The 23,061-nt window shown below is 45.6% G+C and overlaps 1 protein-coding gene across 5 annotated transcripts; it reads left to right on the forward strand.

Annotated features, from left to right (window-relative positions):
• The first annotated feature begins 47 nt into the window (after window positions 1-47).
• Window positions 48-19,709, forward strand: ATP6V1E2 (ATPase H+ transporting V1 subunit E2). Of its 5 annotated transcripts, none has more exons than XM_031466955.2 (4): window positions 48-206; window positions 1,070-1,145; window positions 12,910-14,167; window positions 18,750-19,709. In XM_031466955.2, exon 4 carries the CDS (start codon window positions 18,853-18,855, stop codon window positions 19,528-19,530), a length of 678 nt encoding a protein of 225 aa, XP_031322815.1. In that variant the 5' UTR covers window positions 48-206; window positions 1,070-1,145; window positions 12,910-14,167; window positions 18,750-18,852; the 3' UTR covers window positions 19,531-19,709. The 5 variants fall into 5 exon arrangements, with proteins under 5 accessions (XP_031322815.1, XP_031322812.1, XP_031322813.1 ...); XM_031466952.2 differs by having other exon boundaries at window positions 1,070-1,141; XM_031466953.2 differs by having other exon boundaries at window positions 53-210; window positions 1,070-1,141.
• Window positions 19,710-23,061: the final 3,352 nt, after the last annotated feature.

Raw genomic sequence — 23,061 nt, forward strand, 5'->3', positions numbered from 1 at the left:
CCGGCTCGGCCCCGGAGGAGGGCGGGCCGAGGCACCTCCCCCGAATGCGGGCTGCCCGCCCCGCGCCTCCGTTCGTGCGCCGGCTCCCGCGCCCCGCGCCCCGCCCGCGGCCGCCGCTCGGCCCTGCCTGCTCACCCTAGCTTGACTCCCGGCTAGGGCTGCGGGAAGGGGGCGAAGAGGAGGAGTCGAGGAAGAGGGAGGGGGAGGTAGGTGAGTCTGGGGGAGGGGGCCGAGAGCCGAGCGCTCGGCAGGAGCCAAGGGCTCCTCGCGAAAGTACCCGCAGCACCCAGAAACGTCCAAAGGCCCCGATGATGGGAGAAGACGTGGAGGCCTCTTGGGGAACCACGACGACTCCAGCGATGACGCAATAGTCATGCAAAATTATACATATATATTTAAACTCCACCCGGAAGGCAGGATCCATCCTATCGGCCTCTAAGTGCGCAATATAACTAGAGATAGGGAAGGAAGAAAGGCCCAGAGAGTTCAAAAAAAATTTTTTTTGAGGCGCGCCGGGTGATGGGGGAGGAGTGGTGATGGGTCCCTGAGCTGGAAAGTAGGGGCTCCTGGCTTATTGCTTGGTCTCCCCTCCCACCACCACCAACCCATACCGTTCACAGCAGAGCTTGACTCATTTACTGTGAAACTGGTGACTAAGGGAGTTAGTTACAGCTTCATGAACTACTGCCGCACCCCCCAACCAGCCAGAAAAGGGAGACTGTCTCTTCTGGATGCGGCAGGTGTACCTATGCTCCCCCTAGAGGCGACATTCCCTGAGGCCCCCTTGCAGTCCCAGTGTCCCTCGAAGGTGTTAGGTTGTGATCTCTGAGGAGTGACTGGCCTGAAATCCAGGCGACAACCCCTGCCCTCCTGCCTGGGCAAAGCTTGGAAACACCCGTCTGGCCAGGTCCCAATCACTGGCCAACAGTGCTGCTTCTAAGGTTAGGCACTGGGGAAGGGGGCGCGAGGGAGGGGCGTAAGATATCTACGACGCACTCTCCATGTTAACACCACACCTTCCCTCCCCTTGCTGACAGGAGATAAATTGCTTCCTTTCATCGATTCACAGGAGCAGAAGATGCTGTGTTGAGAGGCACCACAGAGGTCAACCGGACCATCTCCCTGAGATCTCCCTGAGGTTGTAAGTAAGCAAAATAAGACCCAGAGATGTGAAATGGTTATTTCAAAGGCTTCCAGCAATCCCGGCATTCAAAGACTTGGAACAGACTTTGGAAAATGCTCAGTTATGTCTTCATGCCACACTTTCCAGGCCTCAGCTCTCAAACCCCAAATCTGATTTCTATTGTCCTGGAAGACTTCCTGGATTCTTGGAAGTTCCTTGTACAGTCCCACTGAATGTCTCAGCAGACACGTCCATTTGCATCTGAGCCTGGGTATTTACACTGTTGGCTGCTTTAGATTGGGCAATGAATCGGGAGGGTACTGAATGACAGGTTAAGGAAGGCAGTTCAGTGCCTGAAGTCAGATCTTGGTTCAAGGCCAGTCTCTGCCACTTCCTTCTAGAGAGGAAGAAAGGAGGACTTGCCCCCTTTGCCTACATGAGCACTTCTTCAGGCAGCATTTGTTGGGACTCGAATTCTTGAAGGAGGGCCTGTCAGGAGAGGTTAAGGAGCTTCTGGAGTGCACTCAGCCAGAAGACACTAGTTAGCAGTGTGAACTTGAGCATGCCACCTCTCTTCTCCCGGCCTCAGCTTTCTTATCTATAAAGGTGAATTCATCCACAAGGGTGAGATTAGGGCTCACCCTTGAGAACTCTAGGACCCTTCAGAATGTGTCCTGAGAGATCCTGGTAAAAGCTTTGGAACAGGAGAGAAGCAGTAGCTGGAGATATGGGGAAGGCCTCTATGGGGGATCACAAGGTCTTTCCAGGGACTGGAGGATGGGGGCCTCCCCCATTCAGGACTCTGGCCTCCCCGTTCGTATGCTACTTTTCAGAGGAGCGAACATTTACTAGGGATCCAGGGAAGCTAGAGAATCAGCTCCAGAACCTTGAAATACAGAAGGGACTCCAGATTCTGCATGCTTTGGGAGAAGCTCTGGGAATATCAGAACACTCCAAGTGGGGAACTGATGTCAGATGAATCATGCCATGGTGACTTCACTGGTGATGGTGACCTCATCCTTTTGGCCCACAGAAAAGCCAAAACTGACTGCCTGGAGCGCTTCAAGCTCTGAGCTGATTCAGTCAGTTATATGTGGAGTAGGAGGGAGGAGGGGGGTTATCCTGGATGTCCAGGTTAGCCCACTGATGGGTTAGCCAGAAAGACCGAAGAGATCTCAACAGAAACATAACTTTCCAATGAGCAAAGGAGATAATGCCTCAAGTGGTAAAAAGCAATTCTCAACTTTCAGGGATTTGAAAGACAGAAAGCAACTTTCTTTCTAAGCAAACCATAGGCTCTGGGCTTGCTCTCCTACTTTTGTGTCACCTGCAAATGCCCAAACACACACAGATCTGTGGGAGAACAGTGGAGTCTCTACTCAGCCTTCTCCTCTACTTCCTCATCTTCCTTGATTCATCCTGTATTTCATTTAACAAGCATTTATAGAGCTTTATTCCTGGGCAGGGGACCAGGAGCTGGGGAACCACAAACACTGGCAGGACAGACAGAAAGGAACTGACAAGCAAACAGATAATTACCATAGAACGTGATCAGTGGCGTGATAGAGGATAAAGAACAGTCTTCTGGAAGAGCAGGAAGGCTGTAAGTACCGAGCTCTGGGTGTGCCGAGGAAGAAAGGATTTGCAGAAGGGTGTCATTGGTCTGGGGTTTAAGAGGCTAATAGGAGTAAGATAAGACTGCCTGGGAAAGACAGCCCTTGCCCCCCCAGTAAGAAGTAACAGCGCACAATCTCTTGGGAATAATGAGCCATGTAGGGCAGACAGAGTGCAGGATTAGTGGTGCTGGGGAACTAATGCGTATTTAATTGGGAACCATGGAATGCAGCCAGTCCAAGGCCCCTGAAAGCCATGTCAAGGGGCCTGCAGGGCCCCCCGTGGGCTGGGCAATCTGTGTACTGCACAACGGCAAAGGGAGAAATATGGCCCATGTGATACCCATAAAGCCATGACCCTGGCCCAAGGTTGTATTCTTTGAAAGAAGGGGCAATTTTTTCTTATCACAGATTCGATTTCTGCTTGTCAGACCTGTGCCATGGGGCTGCATCTACCCACAGAGGGGCATCTTTTTCTACTTAGCAAAAGACAAAGGCGCTAGCTAGGGAAAGAGTGGCTCTGGGAGTGAGGATGTGATGGAGGGAGGAAAGGAGGATTTGCAGAGCATCTGCTGTGCTTTGCCCGACACTGTCCTGGGTACTTGATGTTCATGTATGTAGATTATCCTATTTCACTCCCAAAACACCAAGCAAGATAAAATTTATAGAGTATTTATAGCCTTGTCTATTCAGAACAGCACCCTTTGCTTCTGCTAAATGTTCTTTCTGATTTAATCTCTGTGATCATCTGATTAAAACGGAAGCTACCTTCTTCTTATGCGTCCTGCCCCTGCCCCCATGGATTAGTCCTGGTGGGGCACCTGATCCCAGATGGGATGATCAGAACCCTTCCTGAGAGGTTTGAATTCTGGATTTGGAACAGGAGTCTCCCCTCTTTTACTAACTAAACTGGAAGATGTGAGCCTGGAGGCTGTGGATCATTCACGTTTCATGTTTCAGACCTTCACAAAATAGCCAATTCCAGGAAATGAAGCAAAAATGCAGAGAGAAACAAAAATGGAGAGGTAACCCCCTTCCCCAGCCCTGCAAAAAAGGCAGAGACCACACAGGGTATTGGTGAGTTCCTGCTTCTGGTTGTCCCTGAGACCCTGTTGTACTGCTCTTCTTCAGTTGGTCAATAAGTCCCCCTCCCTTTTTGCCTAGTGACTATGGGTTGGTTTTCCAGCCCTGGTAACCAAAGGAGTCCTGACTGTGATAGTATCATCACTATAGTTGAGATAGGTGATGTGTGGAGAAATTCAGAAGTTTGCCCAAAGTCACACAGCTGCTAAGCAGCATAGCTAGCTTTCCAGGTGACCTGTCTTTGGAGCTCATGCTGTTTCTTTCCCATGTTCCCCATGAAGGAGGCATCAAAATTTTTTCAGTAGGAAAATGACAAGTTTTGAGGCGCTTTTTGAGAAGATCACTCTGGGAGTGGTGCAGAAAATGGATTTAGAGGGGATGAGAGTGAAGGCAGAGAAAGTGAGAAAGAGAGAGGTCATGAAGTTCTGAACCAGACATGGTAGTAAAAATGAAGAGAAGGCCATGAGTAGCAGGGATGTGTTGATGACAAACTCCATAGGGCTTCGTAACTCATCCTGGGGAAGGGCTAGGCTAACCCTGGGCCTCTACATTATGATCCCATTGACATACTCCTTCTCTCTTTTCCTTTTTAATCATCTCTGTTTTTAGCCTCCCTACTTCTTTGGTTTGCTTCCTCACTTTTAAAAACTTTCCCATCTCCTGTTCGTGCTTAACCATATGACCAACTGCCTGAATAACACCAAGAGTAGAACCCCAGAAAGACAGTAGTTTTCTAAAATGTGCTTCCTTTCTGTCATTTTGTTTGTGGCCCCTCATATCTACCCCAGAAATGAAAAAATGTATTCCAATAGATCATTTGATTTCGTGGACGGGATTCTTTGGGTTGCAAGTAATAGGAAATGCAACCCAAACTGGCTTCATTAGCAATGGAAGTATGTAGATTTCTTTAATTGAAACATGCAGTAGTAGCTCAAGCTTTAGGCATGGCCTGATCAAAACTCTGGTTCTATTTCTTCTGTACTTCTTTCAATTTCCCCCTTCTCTTTGGGTCAACTTCCTACATAGATGTCCTTCTCTCCTGAAAGCAAAATGTACCAAGTCCAGGCATTACCACCCCTAACCACACTACCCAGGAGGAGGGAGAGCTTGCACAAAAGTCTTGGCCTTCCTCTGATCAGATCAGCTGAGATCATCCATGAACCAGTGTCAGATGCTTGTTGCCTTAGGCCTGGGCTGCTTGCTGCCCATCCCTGAAACCACTGTGACAAGGGGTTGGGACTGTCCTGATTGGGCCCATCAGGGCCCACCCTGAGGCCAGGATTTTACTCCCACTCAGATTCTATGGTTCCTGCACAGTGGGTGGCAGGGATGGGGAGGAATGTATACTGGGGAGGCAACCAGCAACATCTATAACATCTGGGTTGTTGCTCACCAGTCAAAATTCCTAGGCCTCCCCCAGGCTATCCTAGAAATAAAGAACTTGAGGAAAAGCAACTTTCAAAGGAAGATGGAGGTGAGAAGGATCCAAGTCAAACCTATGATTTGCTCCAAATATCAGTCAACTGGTTTGTCAATACATGAGTCCAGGCTTTCTCTGAATCCCTAATTCTTGACCCATTGGTAGGTACTCTTCTCACACTCCCAAGTTCCTTCTTGGAGTTACTGGTAAGGAGGCAAGATGGTTACCATCCTTTTACCTTGTCCACTCTGCTTGTCTGTGATGCTTCTTTCCCCCACACATGCCCAGTATCTTCAGGCTACAGCCTCTTCACTCCCCAGGGCTCTCCTGCTTCGCAGACGCCACCTGACTGACCTTCATAGCAACAAGCCTCATGCCCCACCAGTCCCTCTTTTCCTTCCCATCATTAAACTTCCCACCTGTTTTCTTTTCTCTTAGGGCTCAGAGGTAATATACACTACACATTTTTTTTTAACCTAAGATGTTAATGGCTTAAACACTGCAGGAATTTCTTAAAGGTCAATGGTCCTTAATGAGCAGAATGATAAATATATCCAATAAATCTGGCTCACATGCTTTTCATTTCTAGTTATATTTCTAGACTGCATTTAGATGGCTTTTTCCACTTCATTACATCTCCAAAACTCAGAAGTAAGCCTCAGCCTCTGAGAATTTTGGCTTGAGCACCCTTAATAATGTTTTCCCGTCTTCATTTCTAACTATCTTCTGTCACCACCTAGGTCAGGAGACCAATCACTATAACTGATGGCTTTACCACCATTGCTGAACCATAGAGCACTTCCTTGGAGGTTGCTGATAAGGAATACTTATGTGATCTGGAGGTGACCCCCTCTCATGAGCTCCAAAGGAGGCTAGATCACACATCCCTCCGCCAGAAGTGAAATTAATGATTTTATTCCCTGCTTCAGTACTAAGAGTGCCAGAAAACCAACCAAGACTCACTTATGATTGTTCTTCCATAGTGGTTGTTTTGGTCACTGAGTGTCACAACCACATTTTGAATTTGGGGAATCTTCCCCTTTGTGAGTCTTGGTGGGAAAAAAAAAAGATCATCTCTTGTAGAAGCTGAAAATGACAGATTCTAGCTCTCCTTGTCAGATTCAAGATCTAGAATGACTAGAGTTAAATACAGGGCACACTTTCTCTGGAGGCTGCAGCTTTAGCATTGGGTACACAATTCAGGACTGAACACAGGAAGTGGCACATAAGGATGGGCGGTGGTGTTAGTTGTGGTGTAACTGAGTTCCTGGTGCAGAAGTGACTGCTGTACACACTGATTGTCTAGAGTGTGCTGTCGGCAATGATACCAGCAGTGGTTTTCTCATCAGAGCAGGTCCTGAGGCCTGTATTGGGCATGGTTCTTTTTAAGACAGTCTTGAGCAGCTTCTCTAGCCCACCTGTGATTCTGTGAGCTATGCATGATTCTTGGAGGTTCCGCCTCTGTTCAGTCGGCCGCCGATATCTTCTCCTGCTTGCAGCTTAGCCTTGTGAGAAGAGGTTGGAAGGATGCATTGCTATATTGAATGTGCTGCATGCAGAGGGAATAGTGATTCCCACTGCTGCCGTACCCAAGTAACTGATACTAGACTGGCCTCTAAATTAGTCCATTCAGGCTGCTGTAACAAAATGCCATACACTGGCTGGCTTATAAACACCAGAAATTATTTTTCATAGTTCTGGGTGATGGAAGTCCAGGATCAGGGTACCAGCACGGTTGGGTAAGGGCCCTCTTCTGGGTTGCAGACATCTTGTAGGGATGGGCAGAAGGGATGAAGGGGCTATGTTGGGCCTCTTTTATAAGGGCACTAATCCCACTCTTGAGGGCTCTGCCCTCATGACCTAATCACCTTCCAGACCATCACATGGGGAATTAGGTTTCAACGTAGGAATCTGGGGGGACACATTCAACCTATAAACCTTTCTAATGTAAGCAACTAAAAAAACTGCGCAAAATATAGGAAACCACTGTTTTTAGATATTGAACATAGCAAACGGCTGGGATTCCTGAAAGAAAGGAACAAACGAGTCCAGCTCTACTGTCACTCTAACTTTCTGCTGGAAGTACCTTCTGAATTGCAGAACAGTGTGGGGGAACTGAAGCTGACCACAGTGGTCTTGCCTAGTGAAGAAGGAGATGGTTGAGAAGATTTTTCAAGGTTGAGTACCAGAGAGGAGGAAGTATCACAGTAGAAAAGGCTCCAGCACCATCCTCTTGATTCTATTGCTAATACCAAGTTGCACATGCATAGAGTGAAACTCCACAATGTTAGGCAAAGAACTGCCAAAGAGCAGAGTTGATTGGTTTGGAGGGCTCACACAGGGCTGGGAGAAGTTTGAATTTCAACCAGCCAATGTGAAGAGACCTTGTTGAATTTCCAGAGAAGTCAGTAGAGACTCCAGAAGGGTTTGCATTCATAGAAGGGCTAAATTAGCTCTTGAGTGAAAGCAACTCTAGAACCCCAGCCTCATATAGAACAAGTTCACCCGCTATTACAATCACTGGTAGCCAAAACAAATTTCATCATTTTTTTTAAAGGACAATAACAAAATATAGACATGCAGCACTATAAAATTCAGAATGTCAAGAATTACTAGATATGCATAAGAATACGGAAATGTAATCAGGACAAAAATCAGGCAATAGAAACAAATCCAGAAATGACGGAGATAATGAAATTAGCAGGTGAGGACTTGAAAAGGAATTATAAATATACCCAAGGATTTAAAGGAAAATGTGAACATGGGGAGGAAGGAAATGGAAGATATTTAAAAAAAAAAAAAAAAGAACCAAGTCAAACTTCTCGAGTTTAAGAATACAATACCTGAAATGAAAAACTCAGTGCTAAGCTTAACAGACAATTAAACATTATAGAAGAAAATATCTGTGACAGCGAAGATATAGCAATAGAAACTGTCCAAACTAAAGCAGCATTTGGCATCTGAATGCATCCCCCAAGCTGAGCACTGGTAGCAAACATTACTCCTGGTGTCCCTGAGCAAGCAGAGCATCTGAGATCTCTCGGGGCTGTCCCTGACCATGGCTCTCAGGCTGGTAGCTTGGCCAACTGGCCCCCTGGGGGATTTCTGGGGCTCTGACTGCTGACCTGCTCCTACCTCCCCACAGGCAGCTTGAGGAATGTTGTTCTAGGAAGGGCAGGGTGACTGGCATGGTGTTTTGTAAATGACGACACCTGATGTTCACCTAGCACTTTGCAAAGCCTTTTCACACCTCATGTCATGAGGCTTTGTGTCTTTATCCAGATGGAATTCAGGCAGATTTTGAGCCTTTATCCAGATCACTCAGCCTGTAAGTGAGAGACATCAGGACGGAAACCTTTACCATTGAGGCTCTGTCTCTAGCGCATTTCTCATGACACCGGGCTATGGCTTGTGCAGACATCGGAGGCAGAGATGCCTCCTGGTTCCTACTCTCAGTTACCATCCTGTGACGTTCTGTGACCACCCGGCATGTGGGGCACACTCAATAAATGTTAGCTATGTAAACTGCTCATTCATCATGTAGCCAGAATCTCAAACCACTCCCACCCCACCCCCCCCCACCTTAGAAGAGGCCTGTTTGAGGGGTGAATACTTTGATAAATGGATTGAGGAAGACCTTCTGAGGGTCTGCTCAAGTAACAATTGATGGGTGCTTAACTGCTTTCTAAGGTGGGTGGATTCAGTTGGAGGTCAGTGGGGTTGAGCGTTCAGGACCACAATGTGATTAGAACTTCTAAGCTAAACCACAAAAAAAAACCCTAATTTTAAAAACGGACAAAGGGCCTGAATAGACAGTTATCCAAAGAAGATATGCAAATGACCAGTAGGCACATGAAAAGATGTTCAACGTCCTGATCACTAGGAAAATGCAAATCAAAACTATAATGGTATCACCTCACACCCATTAAGGAGGCTATGATTAAAACAAACAAACAAACCCAGAAAATAAAAAATTTTGGTGAGGATGTGGAGAAATTGTAGCCCTTGTTGCGTTCCTGGTGGGATTATAAAATGGTGCAGCCACTGTGGAAAATAGTCTAGCAGTTTCCTCACAAAAGTAAACAGCATTGCCACATTATCCAGGAATTCCACGTCTAGGTATATACCCAGAAGAATTGAAAGCCGGGACTTGAACAGATATTTGTATACCCACATTCATAGCAACACTGTTCACATTAACCAAAATGTGGAAGCAGTCCAAGTGTCACTTGATAGCGGAACAAAATGTGATATATCCATACAATGGAATGTTATTCAGCCTCAGAAAGGAAGGAAATTCTACTCCATGCTACAACATGGATGAACCTTGAAGACAAGTGAGACAAGTCAGTCACAAAAGACAAATATTAAATGATCCCTCATACATGAGTTTCCTAGAATAGTCAAATTCATAGTGACACAAAGTAGAATGGTGGTTGCCGGGGACTGCAGGGAAGAGGAAATGGGGAGTTAGTGTTTAATGGGTACAGAGTTCTGGAGATGGATGGCGTGTCCGTTGCACAGTGTGAAGGTATTTAATGCTACTGAGCATTACTTAGTGGTTAAAATGATAAAATTTATGTTATGCATATTTTACCACAATAAAAGAAAAAGGACAAATGGGATTTTACTTTTAAAATGGGATTTCCAGCTTCTCTAAAATATCAGGTCTTACGCTCCCAAGTCCCCATTTCCTAAGGCAGCAGATGCCTGGACCCTTTAAACAGGGATGAAATGGAAGGGCTTTTTTGTGGGGGTAAGGGGAAACCACCACTGAAAACCTTTGGCTATGCAACTTTGTGGCAAATTGCTCTTGGGGAGAACTTGACTTCTTTGAAATAAGTAACCTTGCTGCAGATGTTTGAAAAGGAGAAATTAAGTTGTGAGTTCACATAAATTATTTTGGGAGAAATGTTTCTGACCCTGCCTGGTTCTCTTGTTTATATTACCTGTGGGTATTAGCTTTCTCCAGCCCCTACTAAAGGCCGCTTTGCCACTGGGATGGAGTTCTTAGATTAAAACTGGACGTGGCCCATTAGTCATCACGAATTGAGGCAGAGATACAGCTTTGTGGGCACTTTTGATTTCTGCTCTGGGTGTCTTCTTTTACTTCCAGGCCAGATGAACTCTCTGGCTGTTGCCTTCTCTCCCCACAGCTTGCTCTGTCAGGAGCAGGGTGCACTGGCCTCCTTTCCCACACCTTCACCCTGAGCAGAGCTGCTCCGCCGCCGTATGAGGAGGGCGCTGCAGCAGGGGTGTTGCCAGGTGCCCTGAGTCATCAAACCTGCCGGCTCTTGTACCACATTTCCTTGTACCACATCCCAGGCCTCTGTTCTCGCATTCTTGTCCAAGTCCTCATCCATGCAGCCTGGACCTGGCATTCGCTTATGCCAGACTCTCTTGCCTACACCAGCATCAGGCTAATGTTCCTAAACCCAGGTTTGGCCAAGTTACATCCCTGCTGAGTAGACTTTGACGGATCTCCTTAGCCTAATGCCTCAGCTTTCAGTCTGATATTTCAAACTTTCCCCAGTTGAACTCCAACCGTCTTTCTAGACATCGCTCACTCCCACTGCCCCTGCAGGCCTGTCTGCTGCTGCCAAACCAATCTGTTCTCTGCACTCAGACCTCCTACACATTCCCACAGCATTCTCCCCATCTAGATGGTCTCACTCCTCCTGCTTCTCAGAGTTGTCCATCCCTCAATGCCCGTCTGTACTTCTCCCTCCCAGGGTTGATTGACACCTTGCCCATAGGACCACTCTTTCAGCTCAAGCTGGCAGCTGCTCAGCCTGTGTCCTCTCCTGGCTCTAATCCTGTCCCATGTTGGGTGCCAGGTACCTTTCCACATTTTTGAACCAAGGAAACCCCAAGGCCTTGCTTCGAGTCAGGTAATCTGTAACAACTTGATCGATTCTTATCTATTTGGATAAATCCTCCTCAGTGAATGCTGCCAACTTGCTACTTGTTGTCGGTGACCTGCCTCCAATGAAAGCATCTATTGTCACTGATGGTGTGTCTCAAACCACCCCCTACAGGCTTTACCTGGCAGCAGAGCAATACATTATGAAAGAGCCTACGGTGAGCTTGGGAGGGGGTTTCAGGGACTGGATTCCTTCATTCACGTAGTTTTCTTGAAATGGCTGATTTCTAACAGACCACACTATGGTGTGATTACCTGTTTACCTGTTCATCTCCCCCTTGACATTGTGGTTGTGGGAGGCAGGGCTGGTATCTGCCTTGTTCTCTGCTCTATCTCCAGTGCCTATGCAGTGCCTGGCATATAGTAGATGTTCAACAAATATTTGTTGAAGGACAGAAAAGGGGCTGCCCCCTTCCCATGTGTTTAGTATTTAAAATCCCCCAAAGGAGTCATAGTTCTTCTAAACTTCCTCACCCACTTCCTGGGCCCTCCAGGCTCTGGAAAGCCCCTTCCCTCCCTTACCCTGCAACCTCAAAGTGTCCAGTGGCCCAAGTTTGGTGCTGCTTCTCTTTTGGCTACGGGTAGGGAGCCCCCACCCAGACACGCCTGCCCTCAGACTCAGTTACAAATCCCAGCTGGAAGGAAGAACAGTTGTTTCAGGGTCTGGGCAGGGCTCCGGGCTGACAGACACATTTTGCCCACCAAGCACGTCTGCCTCCCCCTCCTCCCTCTCATGGTGATGTGGATCCCCCAGGGTGCACACAGGGTCACATAAGTGAGGACTCTGGAAGAGAGATCTCCAAGCTCACACTTCCTCTAAGGACCCCTCCTATGCCCACGGATATAAAATCATCAGTTTTGAAATTTCTTCTTCCCCAAGATCATAAGCAGGGGCTTCTAGGGATGTTAGCAGTGTCCAGTGTCCTATTGCTTGACCTGGGTGCTGATTACAGGATATTTGCCTCATCATAATCCATTCAGCCATTCACTTTCCTCAATGAGTATTATATTTCACGATAAAAAAAAAAAAGCCCCCTCTGCGGTTCCCACCCTGTACCCAGGACAAGCCCTTAATTCAATGAATTCATGTTTAACTTGCGCCTGTCTGCATCTAACCCCTGCTGAAAAAGGAGATTCTTGTCCTCAAGGAATTTCCTGGAGGGAGCAAAGTAATGGGAGCATCAAAAGACACAGAATCCAGCTCTGAATTATATCTGGAAAATAGGCCACACTGTCATTATGTTGAGGGGGAGTCCAGAGGTCAAGGAGGTGGTTGGGCTCCAAGTGGGCTGAAGACGCGGGTGGGCTTTAGATTGGCAGAGAGACACAGAGGAAGGCATCATAGCGGGGAGAACTGTAGGATCAAGGGCTGTTAGGGGTGCTGAGCCTGATGTGTCAATGTAGGGGGATTGTGTTGCAATGAAGAGACCCTGGTAGTGAATAGTTTATGGGAGTGAGACTGTCTTGGAGAGTTTTAGATACTGCCCCCAGCCCCAAACATTGGCAAGGTGGATGCCACTCCCAGGGCAACCCTGCCTCATTGGAATGGAGGGTCCTGGGCCCTCAGGCAAGAGCAGATGCATGTGTGTTTCACATTTCTTTGTTTTGTTGTTTTGTTCAAGCCACAGACCCATGTGGGCTCCTAATCCCCATCCCAGACAGACAGGAAGTTACATCTGCCAGACACATTACGTGGGCACCCGCATTCCTACAGGGACAATTGCTTAATCCCTGACTTTTATCCCAGCCCCACCCTGCAGCTGCCTTCCAGCCTCAGCACCGATAAACTGATTGGAAGTGGAAGTGCACCAAAGAAGCAGGAGAACTCAGGACTGCAGATTCTGGGACGGTGTGCCAGGCTGCGAGATGACTCCATCCCACTCCCCAGCTCAAGAGCCCTGGAATCCCCAGACTTCACCCACCATCACCAAGGATGTGGCTGGCCACCTGAGACCATGGGTGAATGCGCCAGGAAGTGTTGGGAGGTTCCCAAACTCCATGCAGGGCCACTAAGTTTAACACGAGGCAGCAAGACTAGGATGTGTTTCTACTTACTTTAGGGAGTGGAAATCAAATCAGTCGAAGTACTCTGTACACACAAAGAGTGACTGTGATGAAGAATGAGGCTTAAAGCGGAGGAGAGGAGCTGTAATAGGAGGAAGAGGAGGAGGAGGAGGAATGCTGCTGCTGCATGAAGACTGACTTTGTGCTTAGCATTATGCTAACCATTCACTTCTGTCATTTAAGCCTCACAATAATCCTATGATGTGGATGCTATTGTTTCCATTATACAGATGAAGAAACTGAGGCCTTGAGGAGTGAACTGCTTTCCTAACGTTATACAAATGCTAAGTGCAGAACTGGGATCTGAATTCCAGCAGTCTTACTCTAGAACCGAGACTGTGGAAGCTGGAGAGGCCTACCTAAGCCTTATCTGGGCTTGGATAGGATGTCGTCCGTCACCGACTGGAGCACGCCAGCCCAGGTGGCCGATGTCACACTCATAAAGACCACCTGGCAAATTTTCCTTGCTCTGGTTTCTCATGAAACAACCTTTGGATTTGGCTTCCCATGTGATTCACATACAAGGAAAGAAGGCCGTGACCTGCCAACATGACAGCTGTATTTTTCATCAGTAAGTTAATAAACTGGCTGCCTGGGTTCACACACGTATTTGTGTCTGATGGCTTGGTTAATGTGAGCCCACCCCAGAGCTGAAGCCCACTGTGTGCCAACTGAATTGAGATTCTGGACATGCAAGAGTAGCCCCCAGCCGAGGCCTGTGTGCCAAGGAAATTCCTCTTGGCCTCCTCTGGGTCAGCTTGGCTTGCCTTCCTCAGTGACAGCCTGGCTCTTTGGATTCAAGCTGCCTGGTCAGACTGCGAGGGTCGTCTGCAGAAAGAAGGAAGCCACAGTGCCAGGTTCCAGTGCGCGTTCCAAGTTCCACATTCTGTGTACAGACGCCTGGCGCCAGAGCAGAGAGGCTGGCTCTTGGCAGGGGACTGGTAAGGATTCGTCTGGTACATTTTTTTCCTCTACACACTTAACCTGGGGCTTCCTGGATCTCCCAGTCTCTCGGCTTTCATTCACAGTGGCTCCCAACTGCTGACCAGCAGGGTTACTCAGGGAGCCCTTTTTTAAAAAAAGATACTTAATGGACTTGTGTTATTTAGGAGCAGAGCATGTTTTGCTCTGTTTACAAAAGTGCAGTTTAAGAAAAACTACATCCTAAAATGATGGGGAAGGGGTGGGCAAAATCATTTTCTTTTTAACTTATGGTGTAAGATTTGTAAGGTTGAACACAAAGTCTTGGTCTTTGTCACAAACACTGAGTTGTTTTTCCGTCAGGCTTGGTGAGTGGTGCATCTTTTGGGGAGAGCATTCTATCTCTGCCCCCTCCCTTAACGAGGTACTGGGGATTGAACCCAGGACCTCATGCACACCAAGCACGTGCTCCAGCACTGAGCTGTACCCCCTACCCTTCCTTTATTCTTTAATTGTAAAAAATATGTAGCATGAAATCTATCCTCTTAAGCTTTTAAGTCTACAGTACAGTATTAGCTCTGTGTACACTGTTGTACAACAAATCTCTAGGACTTTTTCATCTTGCGTGATTGAAACTCTATACCCATTAAGCAGCAACTTCCTAGTTTCCCTCCACCTAGCCCTTGGCAACCATCATTCTACTTTATGCTCCTATGAATTTGACTACTTTAGGTACCTCGTTTAAGTATAATCATGCAATATTTGTGCTGTGACTAGCTTATTTCACGTAGCATAATGTCCTCAGAGTTCATCCAGGATGTAGCACATGACAGAATTTCCTTGTTGTATTTAAGGCAAAATATTTCGTTGTATGTATATGCAACACTTTCTTTATCCATTCAATCGTCAGTAGGCCCTTAGATTGTTTACACCTCTTGGCTATTGTGAATAGTGCTGCAATACATATGAGAATGCAAATATACTGAGATCCTGTTTTCAGTTCTTTTGGATAAATATGTAGAAGTGGACTGTTGGATCATATGATAGTGTTTAATCCATTTTGAGTTGATTTCTGTGTACGATGCAAGATAAGGGTCCAATTTTATTTTTTTGCATGTGGATATTTAGTTTTCCTAGTACCATTTGTTGAAGAGACTATCCTTTCTCTATTGTGTAGTCTTGGCACCTTTGTTGAAGATCATTTTACTGCATTTGTGTGGGTTTATTTCTAGGCTCTCTAGTCTGCTATGTTGATTATCTGTCTGCCAGTACCACACTGTTCTGATTTCTGTAGGTTTGTAATATATTTTGAAGGTAGGAGTGTGAGGCCTACAGTTTTTTTTTTTTTAACATTTTTTATTGATTTATAATCATTTTACAATGTTGTGTCAAATTCCAATGTAGAGCACAATTTTTCAGTTATGCATGAACATATATATATTCATTGCCACATTTTTCCTCTGTGAGCTACCATAAGATCTTGTGTATATCTCCCTGTGCTGTGAAGTATAATCTTGTTTGTCTGTTCTACAATTCTGAAATCCCATCTATCCCTTCCCACCCTCCGCCCCCTTGGCAACCACAAGTTTGTATTCTCTGTCTATGAGTCTGTTTCTGTTTTGTATTTATGCTTTGTTTGTTTGTTTGTTTGTTTGTTTGTTTAGATTCCATGTATGAGCGATCTCATATAGTATTTTTCTTTCTCTTTCTGGCTTACTTCACTTAGAATGACATGCTCCAGGAGCATCCATGTTGCTGCAAATGGCATTATCTTGTCGGTTTTTATGGCTGAGTGGTATTCCATTGTATAAATATACCACATCTTCTTTATCCAGTCATCCATTGATGGACATTTAGGCTGTCTCCATGTCTTGGCTATTGTAAATAGTGCTGCTATGAACATTGGGGTGCAGGTGTCATCCTGAAGTAGGGTTCCTTCTTGCTATATGCCCAGGAATGGGATTCCTGGGTCATACAGTAAGTCTATTCCTAGTCTTTTGAGGAATCTCCATACTGTTTTCCACAGTGGCTGCACCAAACTGCATTCCCACCAGCTGTAGAGGAGGGTTCCCCTTTCTCCACAGCCTCTCCAGCATTTGTCATTTGTGGATTTTTGAATAATGGCCATTCTGACTGGTGTGAGGTGATACTTCATTGTAGTTTTGATTTGCATTTCTCTGATAATTGGTGATATTGAGCATTTTTTCATGTGCCTATTGGTCATTTGTATGTCTTCCTTGGAGAATTGCTTGTTTAGGTCTTTTGCCCATTTTTGGATTGGGTTGTTTGGTTGTTTCTTATTAAGTCGTATGAGCTGCTTATATATTCTGGAGATCAAGCCTTTGTCAGTTTCATTTGCAAAAATTTTCTCCCATTCCGTAGGTTGTCTTTTCATTTTACTTATGGTTTCCTTTGCTGTGCGGAAGCTTGTAAGTTTCATTAGGTCCCATTTGTTTATTCTTGCTTTTATTTCTATTGCTTGGGTAGACCGCCCTAGGAGAGCATTTTTGAGATGTATGTGAGATAATGTTTTGCCTGTATTTTCTTCTAGGAGGTTTATTGTATCTTGTCTTATGTTTACGTCTTTGATCCATTTTGAGTTGATTTTTGTGTATGGTGTAAGGGAGTGTTCTAGCTTCATTGATTTACATGCTGCTGTCCAGTTTTCCCAACACCATTTGCTGAAGAGACTGTCTTGTGAGGCCTCCAGTTTTGTTCTCTCTCAGAATTGTTTTGACTATTCGGGGTCCTTTGTGGTTCTGTATGAATTTTAGGATTGTTTTTTCTGTTTCTTCAAAAATGCCATTGGGACATTGAGAGAGATAGCATTCTATTTGTAGATCACTTTGGGTAGTATGAACAGTATTTATTTTTGTAATCCATGAACACAGGATGTCTTTCTATTTGTTTGCATCTTTAATTTCTTTCAGGAGTGATTTGTAGTTTTTAGTGTACAATTGTTTAGCTTCCATGGTTAAATTTATTCCTAGTATTTGTTCTTTTTGATGATATTGTAAATGAATTGTCTTCTTAATTTTCCTTTTGGATTATTTATTTTTTAGTGTATAGAAACACAACTAGTTTACAGAAACCATTGTTAGTTTTGTATCTTGCAACTTTGCTGAATTTAAGTTCTAACATTTTTTTTGTGTGTGTGGAATTGTTAGGGTTTTCTAGATATAAGATCATGTCACTTGGGAATAAGGATAATTTTATTTCTTTCCAATTTTGATATCTTTTATGTTTTTCTCTTGTCTAATTGCTATAGCGAGGACTTCCAATACTCTCTTGAATAGAAGTGGGAGGAGTAAGTATCCTTGCCTTATTCCTGGTGTTAGAAGAAAAACCTTCAGATTTTCACTGTTGACTATGAATGATTTTAGCTGTGGGCTTTTCATATGTGACCTCCATTATATTGAGGTAATTTCCTTCTATTCCTAATTTGTTAAGTGTTTTTATCCTGAAAGGATATTTTGTCAAATGCTTTTTCTGCATTATTGAGATGATCATGTGATCTTATCTTTCATTCTGTTAATGTGGTGTATTGCATTGATTGATTTTTGTATGTTTGACCATCCTTGTATCCCAGGGATAAATCCCACTTGGTCACAGTGTATGATTCTTTTAATGTGCTATTGAGTTCAGTTTGCTAGTATTTTGTTGAGGATTTCTGTATCTATGATCATTAGGGATATTGGCCTCCAGTTTTCTTTTCCCGTAGTGTCTTTTTCTGGCTTTGGTATCTGAATAATGCTGACCTCTTAAGATGAGCTTGGAAGTGTTTTTCTCCTCTTTAATTTTTTGGAAGCATTTGTGAGGAGCTGGCATTAATTTAAGCTTTTTGTTTTTGTTTTTAGAATTGTCCAGTGAAGCTATCTGGTCCTGGGCTTTTTTGTTGTCATCGTTGGGAGGTTTTGATTACTGATTCAGTCTCCTTGCTAGTTACAGATATGTTCATATTTTCTGTTTCTTTATGAGTTGGTCTTGGTAGGTTGTATGTTTCTAGGAATTTATCCATTTTTTAGGATTTCAAATTTGTCGGTGTCTGATTGTTCATAGCCTTAGAATCCTTTTTATTTCTGTGGCATCAGTAATAATGTCTCCTCTTTCATTTCTGATTTTATCTATTTGAATCTTCTCTTTTTTTCTTAGTTTAGCTAAAAGTTGTCAGTTTTGTTTATCTTTTCAAAAACCAACTCTTAGTTTTATTATTTCTTTGCATTTCTCTATTTCATTTATTTCTCCTCTAGTCTTTATTATTTCCTGCCTTCTCCTAATTTGGGGCCTAGTTCTTCTCTTCCTAGTTCCATTCTCTCAGCGTGCTGTCTGTGTACTGAGCCATCGCTGACTAGATATCTTCTGGAGGTATGCCCTAATTGTCTCATTATTATTGATGACAAAGTGGTGGTGAGTGTAGTAGAGATGGATCTCTGGAAACACAGGTTTGAGTCTCTGTTCTTTTACGGTTGGACCTTGGACAGGTTGCTTTTCCTCTCTGGGCATCAGTTTCCTTTTCTGTGAAATGAGTCATGAATAGATGGTCTCTATAATCCTTCCCTTTGGATTCTGACTGTCTCCTTCCTCCTCTCATGCACGCCACAGCTCAGAAAGTGGAACTGTGGAGACACTCCTGAAACTCTGCCCTAAGTCAAAGGAACCAGAGGGTCCACCAGTTCTCCCCCCGCCTCCCTTTCCAAGGGCAGCCATGGCCCTGAGTGATGTCGATGTGCAGAAGCAGATTAAGCACATGATGGCTTTCATTGAGCAGGAAGCCAATGAGAAGGCAGAAGAAATAGATGCCAAGGCTGAGGAAGAATTCAACATCGAGAAAGGACGCCTTGTGCAAACCCAGCGACTCAAGATTATGGAGTATTATGAGAAGAAAGAGAAGCAGATAGAGCAGCAGAAGAAAATCCAGATGTCTACCATGAGGAACCAGGCAAGGCTGAAAGTCCTAAGAGCCCGAGATGACCTTATCTCAGAGTTGCTGAATGATGCAAAGCTGAGACTCAGCAGGATTGTGGCAGATCCAAAAGTCTACCAGGGGCTGCTGGATAAACTGGTGCTCCAAGGTCTGCTCCGACTGCTGGAGCCCGTGGTGATTGTGCGCTGCAGGCCACAGGACCTCCTCTTGGTGGAGGCTGCAGTGCAAAAAGCCATCCCCCAATACACGGCAGTTTCCCACAAATGTGTGGAAGTCCAAGTTGACCAAGTGCAACTGGCCACAAATGCAGCTGGAGGTGTGGAGATCTACAGTGGCGATCAGAGAATAAAGGTCTCTAATACTCTAGAAAGTCGCCTGGATCTTTTATCCCAACAAAAGATGCCAGAAATACGAAAGGCCTTGTTTGGAGCCAATGCTAACAGGAAGTTTTTTATATAAAGCTCTGAGAAATAATGTTTATGTTGAACTGCTAAACCATAAAAGCATAAGTTATTAAGGCAAAGGAAACTAGTAATATTTCTAACTCTTTTTTGCTCTGGTATTAGTGTGTCCTCATGAAATACCCTTTGACTAGCTAAAGGCACTATACTTTGGAATAAAGCCTGGCTTATTACTTAGAAACCTAATTCCAGTTTATCTATACCTACCAGCACTTCTGGTCAGATCTGCGGTCTGGGTTGAAGGCAGTAGAGACATCAGCTCTTTAGCTCGTCCTCCGGGTGAGATGTGAATGGTATTCTTGACCTGAGTCTGAATGTTCTGAATTTTGTTAATATGTATGTGAAGTGTTTTTTATTCTTTTTTCTCAGCTTCTTGTACTTATGTGATTTAGTGAGGTTTAGCATTCTTCTTTGCGTGTACTGGGCCAACTTCATGGGCATATGATGATCACAGTCATACAGGGCTCCATGATCGGAAGAGCCTGGCACTTGGGATTAACACTCTGTAGCCACTGCCTTAAAGTTCTTAATTTTAGTTTTGAATGTGTGCTCTGTAATTGAAGCTCAGTGGGACTTTGGAGCCTGTGCCAGGGACTTGGGCCTTGGCTCATGTGTAGAACCAACTCCTGAAGCCTACACATCTCCCTGGGATGGGTTCTTGGCCACCCATTTCCCAGCTCCCTGGTGCCCCAAGACCCAGCCTTTCCCTCCCTCACCCAGTGAACATTGCTGCCCTCTGCCCGTGGTGAGGGCCTGATGTGCATGCTGGGAGGGTCAGGGTGGGGCGTGTGTGCTCTGCAGGGTCTTAGGGCTGGGCATGATGGTGGCCGTCTCTGCCTCACTTGGGCAGCTCCATGGCACTTTCAGCTGGTTATTCGGTGAGGGCGGGTCTTTCACCCACCAGACACTGAGCACTTCTCTGGAGGTTTAAAGACCCTGCGATTCACCTGTCTTGCTGTGGGTTGGGTCAGCCAGCCTACTGGAGTGGGAGATATCCGGCTTGACTTCCCTGACCCCAGCCTGGGCACGGCATACAGATCTGGGGGCGGGTGGGACAGAAGGCCCAGCAGTAGTCAAGGTTGCTGGGCCTGAGTTTCAGGGCAGGACCTTCAGGAGCTTATGAGGGTCTGCACTTGCCGTGTAAAGTATCCCGTGCCCGATGGAGTTCTCCACTAGGCAACTCAGTGCCCGGGTGGGGGGCTCAGGCTCATCTCGTGTGGCCTGCTTGATGCATCTTCCAGGAGAAGCCAAGAAATACAGGCATTTTTACAGTCTCCATGTGGGCAGTGCACAAAAGAGAAATAAATGATAAAATTCATGCTAAGGATTTTAAATTATAATTTTTGTCTACTTAGACATTAAATAGTGAAAAAATACCATGACAAGCCAGAAGAGAGACTGCCGAAGAAAAGAGAAAGCGTTCAAAGTATTTTAGTACCTTTACCTGTACTTTTTGAACAGAAGATTCCACATTTTCATTTTACATTGGGTGCCATAAATTATATAGCTGGTTCTGCATGTGTATGGTAATTTGAGGTCTAATTTATGTCTGAGTGTGATTTATGTATTAAAATAGAAGTTTTTTTTTTTTTTGAAGAAAAGAGCCCCCAAGCAACTCTCCCAAGGCAGAGGTTGTCTTACGTGCTCAGGACTGTATAAGGAACAGAAATCCCATGAAGATCAAACACAGAGTAGGAGGCAGGTTATAGTAAACAGAAGCTCAGGACCAGAATCTGTCACAGTCTCAGGGATGGGCTGAAACTGGGAATCAGAAAGCTGTCTGAAATCCTCTAGATGGCTACTTCATTTTCTTTTTTAAGAAGTAACTTTCTCTATTGTCCAGTTTAAATGGTGGAGTTTGTATACCCCATAAACTTTACATCCCAGTTTACATGTTGTAGTACCAGAAACAAATTTGCTTTTCTTAGAGTCAATTCCTCTTCTCTGAGAGGGAATCCATGTGGCCCAGCTCAGATCAGATGTCCACCTATAGTCCTGCTGGTGTCTGGGGGCAGTTCAAGGAGCAAAGGGGATCTTTGTCAGTAGGACAGAATCCTCAAAGGGTGTCTTCTATATGGACCCCTTTTGAGTTGTGAATTCAGTCATTCATCGAACATTTTCTGAATGCCAGCAATGAGCTAAGCCCTGTGCTAGCTGCTGGGCTGCAAAGAATACCATTTGATCCTGTCCTTTCACTAAGGTCATGAACAGATGATAGCATGGTGGTGATACAATGTGGAAGTGCCATCCTAGTGCTGGATACAAGTTATGGTGGGAATACAGTGACAGGTAGAGAGAGAGAGAGACACAGAGGCTTCTGGGGGTGTTGGCAATTGAGCTGGGGAAAGAACTTCAGGCAAAGTGTTGTGGGGGGAGCGGAGAGCATATGCAAAGGTCCTGAGGTGTGAACAAGCAAGTTGTGTTAGAGGACCCGTGTGTAGTTCAGTGTGATGGTGTGTGATGGGCGAGGGGAAGTGATGCAGATGGGGCTGGAAAGATAGACAGAACCTGATAACATGGTGCTGTGTGCCCTGCTCAGGAATTAGACTATTTCTGCTGGTGGTGGGAGGAGGGGAGGTGATAAGGGCTCATTGAAAGACTTTAAATACAAGTGAAACCAGAAGAGCAAGGTTTTTAAAACATTATTCTAGTGCCACTGTCTGGAGGACACACTGGAGGCAAGGAGACTGGAGGTAGGAGCCCACTTGGGGAACTGTTCATCAGCCCCAGTGGGAGATGGCAAATAATCTACCCAGCTCTTTGGTGAGGCAGGTCAAATTCATTGATGCACAGGCTGAGATGAGAACCAGTGACCTCTATCCTATCCACTCCTGCCTCCACTCCTTCCACCCCAGTAAATCCTCTCACTCATCCAGGGCTTGAGGCCATCCACTGCAGTTTCACACCATCTTACAAGTCCCCCTGGACTCCCCCTAAGAGCCCCTTGGACTCCCCCTTCTCCCCTAGCCATCATTCTAGGCTCAGCCAAGCATTCCCTGCCCAGCTGCCCAAGCCCCCACCTCCCCCAGCTTCCCCTTCTAGGAACTTGAACCCCACTTCCAGCTGTAACCAGGAGTATCTGTTCACCCTGGATGACCCCCAGCTCTGGCCCTCTGAGCTGGGCTCAATCTGTTATTGGGCCCCCCAACATTAATTCATGCCCCCCAAAGTTGACATTAATTCCTCTCCCCCTCAAAGTAGTTTTAGTGAAAGGTTTTGTGGGAGATTGAGGAGAGCTTTGTACAGTACCTGTGGGGCAAAATTTCCCCCAGTCCCACTTAAACATCTGTTTTCCCAACCTTTTCTGTCTCCCAGAGCTGCTGGATACTGTCTCTTTCTCTCCAACCTCCTTCTCCTTGGTCTCTTAACACATGGGTTCCAGTTTCCACCCCCATAATGTCCCCTCAGCAAAACAAAAACTGGTGGCGAACCCAGCCTGCCCTCCCAGCCCTGCTGCCAGGAGCGCAGCCCCATGGGTGAGGACTTGCCATGCGTTGCCTTTATTTCCCATCAGCTGCTTTGCCCATCT

The sequence above is a fragment of the Camelus dromedarius genome, chromosome 15, assembly GCF_036321535.1.
Source record: "Camelus dromedarius isolate mCamDro1 chromosome 15, mCamDro1.pat, whole genome shotgun sequence".
NCBI lineage: Eukaryota > Metazoa > Chordata > Mammalia > Artiodactyla > Camelidae > Camelus > Camelus dromedarius.

Coding starts and splice junctions, on each gene's coding strand:
- ATP6V1E2 (XM_031466955.2), top strand. CDS start 18,853: ATGGCCCTGAGTGATGTCGATGTGCAGAAGCAGATTAAGCACATGATG.